General features: G+C 42.8%; 1 protein-coding gene across 1 annotated transcript in view; it reads left to right on the top strand.

Moving 5' to 3' along the window:
- Positions 1 to 635: 635 nt before the first annotated feature.
- Positions 636 to 15,148, top strand: part of KNDC1 (kinase non-catalytic C-lobe domain containing 1) — an 83,245-nt gene continuing 68,732 nt past the window's right edge. The window contains exons 1-3 of the mRNA XM_044420713.1: positions 636 to 719; positions 3,870 to 4,068; positions 13,206 to 13,264. Of these exons, the coding sequence (XP_044276648.1) occupies positions 639 to 719; positions 3,870 to 4,068; positions 13,206 to 13,264 (339 nt within the window). The 5' untranslated portion in view covers positions 636 to 638. The remainder of the gene's footprint in view (positions 720 to 3,869; positions 4,069 to 13,205; positions 13,265 to 15,148) is intronic.

The raw sequence follows: 15,148 nt of genomic DNA, 5'->3' as shown, positions 1-15,148 counted from the left end.
CCAACATTTCCCAGCTGGGAAATGCTGAGACAGTATCACTTACTTCTGTCCAAATGTGCAAAAGATCGGGCCCTAATTGACATAACTGTTGTCTGCTAGGGATGGCGTAGTCCATGGAAGTTTGTGTCATTAGGTATTTCTAGCACTTTTTAAATGGCACAAGAGTCTCTGCGCTTTTTGCAGCAACCAGCTAGACTGTGGCGTGGTCGGTCTTTCCTCGGCAACCTGGCGTTTCATTCGCGGAGGACTCCCCTCGCCGCTCCGCGCATTTAAGCCCAGCCGACGCCGGGGGGGGACACCTCAGATGCCCATCGCCCCCCCCCGAAAAGGCGGGGCCGCAGTGCCCTTGCTTTTTGTAACCGCGTCGTGTCCGTTGCCATGGGGCTTGCGGCGTTCGCAGAGGACGGTGGAGGCAGAGCAAGCAGAGCACGGCGGTGACGGGAGCGAGCGAAGAGGCGCGGGGGCCGGGGGCCATAACTAGTCAAGGCAAAGCGGGGTCGCGCCAGGGCGGCGGTTGACTCCCGCGGCGCAAGCGCTCGCCGAGGGGCCGGGCGCGTAGGGCGCCGGAGCGAGTACTGTTCTCTTCGCCTCTTCCTCCTTCCTCAGGTGGAGGGGAGTCGGTTGGAAGCGTCCGCGAAATGGACGGTTTTGCCGATGGGCAGCTGGAGGAGGAAGGCTGCGGCGACTTTGAACCTCTGCCTGCACTCTCGGAGGACGAGGTGAGCACAGCCAAGGGCGCGGGCGCCGGCGGGCAGCTGTCCGCACGAGGCTGCCTGGGGAGGAAGCGGCGCGCCTGGCTCAAACTTGGCTTTTCTGGGCTGCGTCCGCTGCTGAACTTTTCTCCACGCTTTGCGGGTTGCGCTCCCTTCTTCGCCCTAAAGCCTGTGAAAACAGGTTGTTAAGAGCTGGTTCTAGCCAGCCTGAGTTTTCCTTCCCCTGGAAAGCTGCGGTCTCCATCCAGTGTTGCATATAAGGAGGCATCGGTGTTTCAAGGGCCTGGCTACAGAGGGGAGTTTTAAGCCATAGAGCTAAATAAGCAACAGCTGGTCAAAGTTTTTCTGTAATTACGACTGACTGATCCTGTTCCGCTTGAAGTGAAGTATATTGCAGATCCCTTGAAACTAAAACATCAGCCACAAATATCAGTCCTTTCCTGCACCAAGCTGCAAAAGAAACTCTGTGAACAAGGTTGCTGTGAAACAGTGCTTCAAAAGGACAGATAAAAATAGGCTGCAATCCTGGTTTACTTCCAGGGAAGCCTCATTGAAATCAGCATCTACTGAGAAAACACAGTTACGAAATGAATGAGATGGACCTTGGAGTCAATGAGTGCATTCTTTGAAAGCCTCCTTATCTCATTGATTTCAGTAGGAGAAAGTAGCTTGACTTAGTGAAATCACCCAGGCTGGATTGGGTCTGTGACTAAGCACTAGGCTGAAATACTAGTATTGATCAAAATGCATGGAAGGGTAATTTCATTTTTAAAGTATACTGAATTGTGTATTGACTTCTGCACGTTTCCAGTTCATCTTCATATTAATGCATGTGCTCTGAGATACTGAATTCTGTAAAGTTCCAGGATTACTTCTTTCCATCAATGGCATTTACTGCAACAGGATCAAATCACCAATGGCTGCTGGTTTTAAAGCTACATATACTATCTCTTCTATTGGACAGATTGTGCCTCAGTGTCCCTGTAGTTGGGGAACCTGAGCAGGATGGTACTGCTATAACCCTTCTTCTCTTTGTGGGCTTTCCACAGTCAGCCGATTGGCCACTGTGGGTACAGCAAAGCTGAACTAGTAAGCCAGACTTACTCTTGGTATGATGTAGAATACCTCTTATGATAGAACTGTTGTTGTTGTTGTTAGTCACGAAGTCGTGTCCAACCCATCGCAACCCCATGGACAACATTCCTCCAGGACTTCCTGTCCTCCACCATCCCCCGGAGTCCACTTAAGCTCACACCTACTGCTTCAGTGACTCCATCTCGCCACCTCATTCTCTGCCATTCCCTTCTTCTTTTGCCATCAATTGTTCCCAGCATTAGGCTCTTTTCCAGGGAGTCCTTCCTTCTCATTAGGTAGCCAAAGTATTTGAGTTTCATCTTCAGGATCTGGCCTTCTAAAGAGCAGTCAGGGTTGATCTCCTCTAGGACTTGACCCGTTTGATTGCCTTGCGGTCCAGGGGACTCGCAGGAGTCTCCTCCAGCACCACAATTCAAAGGCCTCAATTCTTCAGCGCTCAGCCTTCCTTATGGTCCAGCTTTCACAGCCATACATTGCAACTGGGAAAACCATAGCCTTGACTATACGCACTTTTGTTGGCAGCGTGATATCTCTGCTTTTTAGTATGCTGTCTAAATTTGCCCAGGAGCAAGCGTCTTTTAATTTCTTGACTGCAGTCCCCATCTGCGGTGATCTTGGAGCCCAGGAAAATAAAATCTGTCACTACCTCCATTTCTTCCCCATCTATTTGCCAGGAAGTGAGAGAACCGGATGCCATGATCTTAGTTTTCTTAATGTTGAGTTTCAAGCCAACTTTTGCACTCTCCTCCTTCACCCGCATCAAGAGTCTCTTTAGTTCCTCTTCACTTTCTGCCATGAGAGTGGTATCATCTGCATATCTGAGGTTGTTGATATTTGTCCCAGCAATCTTAGTTCCAACTGGAGATTCATCTAGCCCCACCTTTCTCATGATGTGTTCTGCATATAAGTTAAATAGGCAGGGCGACAGTATACAGCCTTGCCAAACTCCTGTCTCATCAAGAGGCTCTTTAGTTCTTCTTCACTTTCATAGCCTTGTATAAAAATACACAGGAAGAGTTCATCTAGTTTCCAAGTCTATTTAAAATAGTTCTGTACCTTCTTTCAGGGCAGAACTGTTATTGGAGGTAGGTGTATTTTGAGGTAAATCAAGACTTTACATTTAGCATATAAGTCAGCTTAAGGAAGGAAGGGGAGATATAAATGCAATGTGGTGGTAATGATGATGATGATAGTTTAGTTTACTTATTAGATGAAGATTTGGCCTTAATGATGCACATGAAGCAGGGAAGAATAAGTCTGGCTTATTGGACTTGGACACTATCATAAGTATTTACTTGAAAATGGGCATGAAAAGGCACCTTTTAAAAGTAAAATCAAATATCAACAAGTGTTACTTTAATGATTTATTAACGTGATGTATTAACTAGCAGTACTTTAATGGCAAAGTAGGTGGTTATTTTATAAAGAATAAACCCAAACTAATCATTCAACATGTAGGAATAGTTATGAACAATAAAGTTTCATGAAAGTGTCTCATTTCACCTGTCTCTACTACAAAATGTTGTGGCACAACTGGGCAGCATACAAACACTTTAAATAAATAATAAAATAAAAATGCATTTTTTTTGGGACTACTTCTTAATTACATGTTTGATTCTTTCCACCATTCCCTTAGGTTTGCTCTTAGTAACATGGGATTAGTTGTAGAAGGAAGTGGAATTAAGCCATTTTCCTTTTTTGGTCATTGATACCTGTGCCCCATGACCCTTTTGATGTTTCATTGGCAAATCCCCTGGCCACTGCTTTGGGTGAAGTGTATTTGGAGTTTGGAGACAGTTACAAATGGAAACCTGGAAAATGCTGAATAGGAGAAGAATGCCACAAACCAAACAGGGAGTATTAAGTAGAAACTGGGGACGAACAGAACCATTGGAAGCCACCATAAAAGTACTATGTGTGAAGATGTGCCTTTTAGATCTAGCTTAGCTTTAAATGTGCTAAAACCATGTTGGGTTAGTGTATTATAGATTTTATTTGACACAATTGGCTACAAGTAATGGCATGGAATGTGGAGTAATTTATGAATTCATGTCTTGGCAGGAGAACGTGTCTCTTGCTGATGTTTTGTCACTGCAGGATAGCTGTCTTACTGAGCATGATATCTGGGCTATTTGCCTGGAGTGCAGCCAGTCTCTGAAGAGCATTGCCCATTCTGCAATCTTCTATACACTTTGCATTACTCCTGACACTTTGGCTTTTAACACCAATGGCAATGTATGCTTCATGGAACAGATCAGTGGTAAGTATTTATGCTTCCGGGCAATTTGTTAAAAAGTACAAAAACTCACACTGAGAGGATGTAGTGAAACATTATATTCTCACTGTCAGAATTCTTCATGGATTTTAATTAGATTGGAAACAATAATTTGTTAATGCAAGCATGAAGGTCGGCCCACGTAATGCTAAATTAGGTTATATCAATTAACACTGTGCATTCATTTAGTTGTTACAGTACTGAACAAAGGTTTCTGGTTCAAATTTAATAAGCCTTTGGAGCCAGTTCTTCCATCTAGTTAATATCATCTGGAGGAACTACCCAATGAGTGCTGTCATGCACTTGTCTAAATGTGCCTGAAATGCAAAGAGATTCTGGCAGATAGAAGAGAGTATGATAGATTTATTTAAATTATTTGGACTGGGGGAAGAACTGAGCAGGAAATTGTAACTTTCCCTAGCGGTAATAGATAAAGGTAGCATTTAGCATCAATAACACACATCAGGTTAAAGCCAGCTAGAGTTAAGCTACTGTTGTTCCCTTCCTCCGGTAAGTGTCTCTTGGGTACTATTGTTTTTGGACGTAATGATGGCTAATAATACAATTGCAAACTTTATCCATATTGCATGAATCTGTGTATTAATCCATGGTTAGCTAAGATGATTGGGACTGTGTAATGGTACACTCTGAGTTCTTCTAAGAATTACACTTTAATAGACTGGAACTAAATAAGAGGAAAAGAGGAAAAATTGTGGTAGGAGATAAGACAGACACAACTTCTATTTCCTCCCTGGCTCTGCCAACCACCCATCTCCTTTGCTTGGTTTATGGCATACAGGGAACACTGATCAACCAGAATGATTTGTTGGGGGTTCAATGACGAGGAGAGACTAAATGCATGCAATGTAAAAATCATATAATGACCTCCTTTTGGGTGGAAGGATTCCTGTGGTTTGAATGAATGAAAGTTACTAGATGGAATATGCAAAATTTCCAGTAGAATTCAAAAAAAGTACTTGTATGTGCCAACATGGGTGTGGAATTTCAAAACTGCAGAAAATGGACATCAAGATGCAAGTAAATAATTGAATTGCGGAGGAACACTGGACAAAAAATACTAGATAAGATGATCCTCAAACTATTTAATATGTCTTCTGATTCTATGATATTTTTATTGTACTTTTACCATCTCTTTTTATGGACTGTGTAAACCACCCAGAGTGCTTTGGCTGTGGGGCAGTATTGAAATGCAACAAACAAACAAACCAACCAGCAATTCAGGAATGTTGGTAACAGTTGGCTTGATGGCTGTACAAATTTATAAGGGAAAGGTGATTTCATCCAACTTCAGAAAGAAGTGTTGAAAAGAAACAAAATGAGCTAAAATAATATACATCAAAAACACATAGTCAAAGGACATTTTTTTTCACATTGTGAAAGGATATGGGGAGAAGATCGTATAGGGTGCACAAAACTCTGAGAAAGACATGAATGCTAGGGAGACGGGCAATGTACTAGCATACCTTCTGCTTCTGAATATATAACCCAGGTTGACCAACAGGTTCTTTTGCTCTGACATTGAACAGATGTGAAGATTGAGAATGAATTGAAATAAATATGTTCTAAAAAGTGCATTCAGATGTTTCAAATGATGATATTCTAAAATTTTGCATTTGGGTTTTCATTCTCAATCTCCCTGTCTTTGTAACATGAGTAGGAGCAGCTGCGATTGCCTTTTTTTCTTTGCCATTGAGAAACATTAAAGTATATAGATGCTCTCCTGGTCTAAGGTGCTTACAAGGAAATACACACTTGCCTGGAAGTCAGTGGAATTTATTTCTGAGTAGACATACATAGGATTGTGATGTGAAGTTGGAATACTATTTTGAAACAAAGGTAAACTACAGACTACACAAAGGAAGATCACACATAACAGTACAACAAGATTGTTAAGGGAGAAAGGAGACTATAGCTTTCTGCTATGATATTGTAGAAACATGCAAGATGCTGGGCAGCTCTTAAACTGAGGAATATTCCCGGTTTTGTTGTTGTTGAGCTTTGAAACCCCTTGAAGAGATGAGATGGCCACTAAGGAATCTTAACATGTGGCCCAAGGAAACCCAGGTAAGTTCAGGGTAGCCAGGGTCTTGGAAGGAAGCTTCTGTATTATAGACTGGGAAGACTGGGAGTATGCATGACAGGTGACACTTGCTGGTGTTGGATTTGTGACATTTAAAGTTGTTGGGACCATGTGGTATTAGGATATCACTTTATCTGTTGTGGTATTTTAGAGAGAACATGGTACTTCAGTGAATTGGAAGGTTATCTGACTTGGACTTGGTCCCAGGTCATAGGTCATATTATGTGGAATAGGTGAAAGGGTTAGTAGGATTATATATCTGACCAAGTAGCTCAATCATGGAAGTGTTAGCTGGTTGTGTTTTCTCAGAAGTTGCATGGTAAAGAGAACACTGTGCTATGGATACTGTACCCTGAACTGTTCTTTCACATGAATGATACAGTAACCTGATGCAAGCAAGGATTACTTGTAAAGACTAAAGAGGAAGAGGTGGGAAAGGAATGTGACTTGGAGAAGTAGCTGCGGGAAGGAAAGACCATGAGAGATAGGAACTTCTTTAGGAGCCAGAAGAATCCTGGAGATGGAGACGTGAAGAAGAATCGGTACAAGCAAACTTCTTTTCAGAAGTCTTGGGCAACCAGTTGGTGTAATTAGGAAGAAAGTCTAAAGATCCCCAGTGCAGATGTGAGATTCAGCATTCTCCATTCTGGGCAAATATATTTGCCTTGAAGTTAAACACTTTCTTCAGTCAGGTATTTTCTGAAAGTACTTTCTAAGAAACTAGGTTTTGTCTTCCTTCCAAGAGGCTGGCTACCCTGAACTAGGTGCTTGTGCTGTCTAGTACAAAGACCAGGAGGGTGTTTGTATGCCACAGAAGCAAACTGTGGGCATGTCAATCCATGGTTTGTGGAAGTGTGCTGTAGGTACAAGCCGCTTTCCATGTTCAGAAGCAATTTATGAATGCCACATTCAAAAGTTTCTGCCATGATGATTGAACCTGGACTTTTTGGTAGGTGGTGGTGTTCATGTGCACAGGGAAAAGGTCCCAGAACACATGCAGTTTAGCTTCAGACAGGAAAGATGAAGAGGCTCTGGAATGTCAGCAAACTACAGGCCAGGGAATGTCTGGGGAACAAGGAGAACTAGTCCAAGTGAGTAGAGCTGACAGCCAATCAATCTGCGGGAAGGGAGAGATAACACAGCAGGGGTGGAGTTGACAGCCAGTGCTGACAAGAGTCCCAATCTACCAGTGAGAGAACAGCAGGAGGACTTGGAAACTGGGCAGAGAGCCAATCAGGATTTTACCAGTCTGTCAGATATTGAGGTCCCTCCCGCTGAAGAGGTGATGTCAGTAGTGAGGAGGCAATACAGGTCAGAGATTCAGTTGATGGAGAAATGGGAAGAGCACCAGCAGGCAAGGTTTCACAGTGCCCCACCTCTGGAATGGCGCAGGAGGAGAGGGTATATGTGAGGTGGAGACTGAGAGGTGTTAGAGAGGGCTCAACACTTCACTCTGGATGAACTGAGAGATGTGCAACAATAGGGATGTGTAATAATAAAGCCTCATGAAGAGAAACTCTGTAGCAGCATGTTTGCTCAGGAGGAGGACCATGTCTCATGACAGCCTGTGTATTAAACAATCAAGGTAACCTAAGAACAAATGGAAACAAAACAAATGTTTAGTGCCCGACGTGAAGCATCTGGGTTTGGACATCACACTAAGAACTTCTAAGTGGAACATTCATAAGTAGTTTCTGACCACTGGAGGCAACTTGTACACACTGTGGGTCCCTGCAAATAGTGGGTTAATTAATTATTGATTTCATATTTTTATTATTTACTGCCAGTAGCAAGCAGATTGCTGGGACTGTAAACTTTGATAGATTGGACAGTGGAGTTTTGATTAAGGATGCATCCCAACACTTGTGCTTCCAATCAACAGAAGGCTCTAGGTTCAGTATGTTTCACCCAGTCTATAACTTACTTCTCCAAATTCTCCATGGCAGCTGGGAGGGAAGAGAGAAAGAAAGGTCTACAAATGGTCTCCTTTGTGCTTGTGGCTCTGCTAATGGCCATGGAAGAGCATATTGCGGTTCCCCAGGTGCTGGCTAGGAGCCATAGGAATCCTTTGTAATGGCATGATCCTATGCATTTTCAGACAGAAAAAAGTCATACAACTCCCAGCATTCCCCAGGTATTTCCCATGATTGGCTGGGGAATGCTGGGAGTTGTAGGAATATTTTTCCCTCCCTAAACATATATAGGATCGTGCCCTAAATGCTATTTATTTTAAGCGGAGGCACAGTGCATTTCTGTACATGTCTACTGAGTGTGTATGTGCCATTTTATCTGGTGATTGTGAGGAGAGATATTATTCTGACAATGGTAGTGGCCCAGAACAACTTTGCCTGTTAGTAGTGTTGGCAGTGGCTCATTTAGGGGATCTTGTATAGATCTGGCTGGTTTGAAGAATGTAGACTGGAATGGTCCTATTCTTTTCCTTCCTTTTTTGTTCATTTTAATTAATTAAAAACTCAGCATGGAGAAGATTCCAGATTAGGTACTGACCAGTCAGGTGTAGCAAAGACATCTAAGAGATAATGAATCAACTGCAAAGAAAACATGTAGGATACTTAATTTTACCCAGGTTTCTTGCTGTGTCCCTCTTGAAAATTTTGATGTTCATAATTAAAATGTAGTATTAGTGGGCTACTTTTGTTGTTATTTGCCTTCACGGAGCCTTATTGTCATCCAGAGAGAGCTTCCCTATCCCTTCCAATCTGGTGGGATCTTAGATATAACCAGGATCTTCTGGCTTTGTTTTTAAATGTCCTGGTGCATGACTGTCTGTTGTTTCTAGTCAGGGAGAGCAATGCTAAACAACAGGCCCTGAAGGCTTCAGCAAGCTTGTTAATGGCTACTGTTATGTTCCTTGCATAAAAATAACAATAATGACAGAATTACTAAAGGTGCCATTCTCTTCTCAAGTGCACCAACAGTGTCATTCTCTGATGTAATTATTGAAATGGCAAAAGAACAGAAATTGTGGATGGTATTGCCATTATTTCCCTTACAAATGAGTACCTGACCTCTGCTATGATGCATTAGCCTATGTACTGAACAAGTCAAAGTACATTAATGTTCTCCATTACATGTTTCCTTGGATGTGTACAAGCAGAATAGAGGCGCTTCTTTCAGAATGTGTCAATTTCACTCTTAATTTAGCATCTTGATAGCATAGTATTCAGATGCTTCAGAAGTTGCTATGTCCCAGGGCAAAATCCAATTTAATTTTGGTGCTGAAAATGTTTTAATTTTGATGCTAAAAGAACTGTATCCCTCCATTTCATTACAAAACTCTAGTGCCATTTATTGAAAGTGGTCTTTGGCTGATTCCTGATCTTTTCAGAAACAGAATTTTGGCCATGGTATAAAATTAGCAGAATGAGCCATCATGAGCCTTGGGTTTGTCCATTCCACTCTTACTTGTCCTGTTCCATTGTGGGTAGAATAGGAGACTGGAAGCTTTTGGCTTTGAATAAGCAGCAGTATCCTGTGGCTTATTCCAAGTTCATATCTCTAAGGAAATTTGTGGTTTATTTAAAAATAAAAGTACAAGCATTCAGTATGTCTCCACCTGTGTGTCCTCCAAAAAGGAAAAAGAAAAAAAACCCAAACAACAGAATAGAGTGTGGAGTCTTAACACTGTAGGCATACCGTGTAGACTCAATACACTGTAGACACACACTGTAGAATAAGAGTGACTTGTTGATGTTGCATTGAAATATGGTTTAATGTTATGTCTGAAATGGAGCTTTTCTTTTCGCCTGTGCCTTTTAATGGAGAGTGTATGTTGAGAAATGTTTTAGCCACTGTAAAAGTTTCAGATTATTGGAATTGGTTCATGACTTCTTGCTTTAATTTTTTTTTAATTTATTTTTTATACAGAAGACTTAAACCATCAAGTATTTTTCATTCCATTCTTTAAGGATGATGAGGGAGACTAGTATACTATGTTCAAGGTGTTTCAATATAGCTTTTTCATTATTAGAAAAAGTTACAAATTATGGCATAACTAAGAAGGCTAGAAGTCTCCAACTCTTTCCATTTAGAATGCCTACCATGTAGGCCATACCAAGACAGAAACTACTCCTTGGAGTTTGTCACCATGTGAAGCCATGCTCCAACAACACATTTTCAATATAAAGCTGAAATAGTTAGATCAATGTTTGGTAACTTGGCTACATTCCAGATGTAATGTGATATCTGGGCTTTGGTGTCCTTTATATTGCAAGAGGAAATCACAACAAGAGGAAGTTACACAGATTGCTGAAGGTTCACTGCATTGCAGTGAAGGTTTATTTGCTAGGATCATACTTAGTTTTGGGAAGTGTACTGGTGAGGGAGTAGGATCAGAGCTTAGGCTAGTGTGCTACCTCCCATATGCTACATCCCTCCCCTCCTTTAACCGTGGAGCAAAATTAATGAATTCAAAGCAATTCTGTCTTTATCTGCATGCAGGTCTCTCTGACCTTGTCAGAAAGAATGTGCTATAAGTAACTTCCTCCAAAGTCTTAGCGTCAGCATCTGATGATCTATATCAGGGGTCCTCAAACGTTTTAAACAGTGGGCCAGTTCACTGTTCCTCAGACTGTTGTGGGGGGGGGGCAGCCTATAGTTTGAAAAAAATAAGAATGAATTCCTATGCACAGTGCACATTAAAAATAACTACAATTAAAATTAATTAAAAATTAATTTTAAAAATGTTTGCTCCACTCCCTCGGGCTGCAGCAGAAGCCCAAGATGAGGTGGGGAAGAGCATGTCCATATTCAGGGGACATGGCTACAACACAGCCAAGGCACTAAATATCGTATTTTGCACAATACAGCTGATGACTGCAAATGGCATTTACTAAGAATGAAGCAAAGATACTAAGGATAAATACTGTTAATGTCACTCTTAGTATTCGAAGCAAGTCAGCCCAGAACAATTCCCACAATACACAATGGCTGTATTTGGATGCAGAGCTAATGACTACCATATTTTAAGTGCAACCTTGCCAAAACTGGTACTGCCCAGATGAGTTGGACTACAACTTCCATTGGCCATGCTGGTTGGGCATGATGGAAATTATAGTCCTGCTGCTGCCACAGTTCCGAGGGAGCAGGAGCGGGGGTGGGAGGCCGGAGAGGTGAGTGTGGGGCAGCTCCCCCAGCCGGGAGAGGGCCGCGAGGAGGGAGGTAAGGGCTGCTTTCTGAGGCAAGGGGAGGCAAGGGATGGGTCCATGGCTGGCCGAGTGGGGCACCTCCCACCTCTCCCCGCTGTGGGGGGGAAGCTTGGCAGCTGCTCGACAGCAGCAGCTTGGTCAGAGAAGGCTGTGGCAGAGGCACGGGAGCTGCAGCCCCACTTTGCCTCAGCCTGTCCGCCCCTGGGCTTGGCAAGGTGGCCATGACTTGGCCCACAGCCCAGGGACGTGATTCACATAATTAAAAATAGATTTAAAAAGTTACATTTTTCTTACCTTCAATCCTTTTTTAGTTTCTTCATCTTCATCTCTCTCCCTCTTCCACCCTCCTCTCTTCTGTTTCCCTCTCTGTATTACCACTCTGTATGTGTGCAACAGGGGGAAAAGAGCTGGTGCATGCGCAGTTGAGTTGTTACAATTTGGCGCATGCGCCGGCTCTGATGCCTGCACCAGCTCAGAGCTTTTGGACCCGCTCAGAGATTGTTTTCTCCAAGTGAGTACAAAAGCTCTGAGGCGGGGCAGATGAGCCCCTCATTACAGAAAGGATATAGCAGGTTGGAGTCAGTGCAGCGTAGGGCCACAAGGTTGGTGGCCGGTTTGCAGGGGATGCCGTATGAGGTGAGACTGAGGGAACTGGGTCTCTTCAGCCTGGAGAAGAGGAGTCTCAGAGGGGATATGTTGGTGACATACAGGTATGTGAGGGGATGTCACATGGAGATGGGTAGAGACCTGTTCTCCCCTGCAGAAGAAGGCAGGACGCGCTCCAACGGAGCAAAGCTCAGGGAACCAAGGTTCCATTTGGATGCCAGGAAGCACTTCCTGACAGGACCCCGAGGGTGTGGAATGGGCTTCCACAAGTGGTCGTTGAGGCCCATCGGTGTGGGTGTTCAAGGATAGGCTGGCCGTGCACATGGTGGCATGTCGTGAGTGGAGCTGGCTGGTGCCGGAGGTCAGACTAGATGGCCCGGGAGGCCCCTTCTGACTCGCTCTGTTTCTATGTTTCTAAATGAGCATGGCGGGCTGTATCTGGCCCACAGGCTGTAGATCAGGACCCATGATCTATATAGTATATAAGAAGCTATCAATCTGTCAGCTTCTTTCTTTAGCCTTGAAATGGATTGATAGCTTTCAGCCTTCAAAATGGCTGTTGATGACAAGATTAAATAGTTTATGGTTCATTTTGTCTAATAACCATACTCTGTCTTGATCTTTATTGAGATAGCAGTAATTCCTTAAATAGAAATTTGGGTGAATTCTATTCTTTTAACTTGGAACTGAGGAGTGTTTTGAACAAATTTTTAGAAAGGAGTTGTATTTACCTTGTGTGACCTTTGCACTACAGATTCATATAACATTTTATTCAGCAGTCAGAACTTGGATTAAAGGAGAGCCTTTTGAGAATTCACCCCTTCTAGAAGAAGATAACTATTTTTCCAAACATTCTCTGCATGTTCTCCACCTTTTTACTTCGTTTATTTTATTGTTTTATGGAAGCCACCATTTTCTGTGATCATAGCCAATTCTGAAAAATCTAAAATGGATGTCTCGCCTGCCTGACACAATTTTCTTTTGCAGCATCAGCCAGTAAAATCTTGAGAAAAAAGCAGGGAGCTGGGCTGCTACCACAGGAAGCTATTTCAGTCCTCCTCTTCGTCCTGATGATTGTGTGGTAAAATGATCTCCCACCATTTTTCTACCCACAAATAGAGTGTAGAATTTTGGGAAGAAGGCCAAATTCATTCAGCTCTGAGCTGAACCTACTATTTGGTAAAGAATGTGCTTAAAACATTCCAGAATCTTATTTTCACTTCTTAATCTAGTGTTTCTTTTTAAAGATGATCCAGAATGTGCATTTGTGCCACCAGAGATTGATGTAACTGGCAACACTTTTGCAGTAAGTAGCAGAATTTTCATTTAACAGCTTTGTTTTATTTGAACCTTAAAGTGCTAATGTTTGGATATGTATTTGGCACTTCTCCAAGGCCCCATTTGATTTTGGTTACCATATATTAACCAGGTATGGATGACATGCTGTATCTCATTATGGGTTATTTAGCCCATAACAACCCACAGAGGTCCCAGACACTGTGTTACATATGCAAGTCCACCTTGGGTATTGTCATATCATGTAAACCTGGTGAATGTGGGCTCTGTAAGAGTTAAATAACCTTCATATAGTCCATGGTCTGTTTTAGGGTTATGTAGTTGTTGTACCCATGCTTGCAGGGATGACATGACAACCCCTGAGCATATTTGAAATGGTGGCTGTATGTGCCCCACATGTATCAGACTCGCTCACCCACAGTAGAGTATTGTGTCGTATGTATCACCTTAAGATACAGCCTCATAGGACCTCCCAGGGACATATGTATCAACATAAGACATTGTGACTGTACTAAGAATGCCTGAATCTGCAGGATCACCGCAGTCTACTGTGGCTCATTTTTATTTACAAAATCACCCACTCTATGGGTAATTATGCAAAGCTGGCCAGCATGTGACTGACTTGTTAATAATTACCATATATTCATGTAAACTCTCCTTCATGAATCACTGCCTTGTCGTGGCGAAGGGGCTTGCGTAGCTCAATGAAGCTATGAGCTATGCCGTGCAGGGTCACCCAAGACGGACAGGTCATAGCAGAGAGCTCTGACAAAACGTGATCCACTGGAGAAGGAAATGGCAACCCACTCCAGTATCTTTGCCATGAAAACCCCATGGACAGTACCGAAAGGCGAAAAGATACGACGCTGGAAGTTGAGCCCCTCAGGTCGGAAGGTGTCCAATATGCTACTGGGGAAGAGCGGAGGGCTAGTACTAGTAGCGCCAGAAAGAATGAAGCAACTGGGTCAAAGCCGAAAGGACACTCAGTTGCTGATGTATCTGGTGGTGAAAGGAGAGTCCGATGCTGTAAAGATCTATACTCCATAGGAACATGGAATGTAAGCTGTATGAATCAAGGCAAGCTGTACGTGGTCAAACAAATGACAAGACTGAACATCGACATCTTAGGAATCAGTGAACTAAAAGGGACAGGAATGGGTGAATTTAATTCAGATGACCATCAGGTATACTGCTGCGGGCAAGAATCCCTCAGAAGAAATGGAGTAGCCTTCATAGTCAATAAAAGAGTAGGAAGTGCAGTACTGGGATACAATCTCCAAAATGACAGAATGATCTCAGTTCAAATCCAAAGAAAACCATTCAACATCACAATAGTCCAAGTCTGTGCCCCAACCACTGGTGCTGAAGAGGCTGAAGTTGACTGGTTCTATGAAGGCCTACAACACCTTCTAGAATTAACTCCAAAAAATGATGTCCTTATCGTCATGGGGGATTGGAATGCTAAAGTAGGAAGCCAAAAGATAACCAGAATAACAGGCAATCATGCCCATCTTTGCATGAAACATTCCCTTCATATCTCCAATTTTCTTGAAGAGATCTCTGTCCTACCTATTCTATTGTTTTCTTTGATTTCTTTGCACTGTTCATTTAAGAAGGCATTCTCATCTCTTCTAGCTATTCTCTGGAATTCTGCATTCAATTGGGTGTATCTTTCTCTTTCTCCCTTGTCTTTTGCTTCCCTTCTTTCCTCAGCTATTGTAAAGCTTCCTCAGACAGCCATTTTGCTTTCTTGCATTTCTTTTTCTTTGGGATGGTTTTAGTTGCTACCTCTTGTACAATGTTGCAAACCTCTGTCCATAGTTCTTCAGGCACTCTGTCTATCAGATCTAATTCCTTAAATCTATTTGTCACCTCTACTGTATATTCATCAGGT

Source organism: Varanus komodoensis, unplaced genomic scaffold (assembly GCF_004798865.1).
Source record: "Varanus komodoensis strain SLA01 unplaced genomic scaffold, ASM479886v1 scaffold11, whole genome shotgun sequence".
In the NCBI taxonomy this organism is placed as follows: Eukaryota; Metazoa; Chordata; class Lepidosauria; order Squamata; family Varanidae; genus Varanus; species Varanus komodoensis.
Note: the sequence above shows the minus strand (reverse complement) of the source record. Positions and strands in the feature narration are given on the sequence as shown.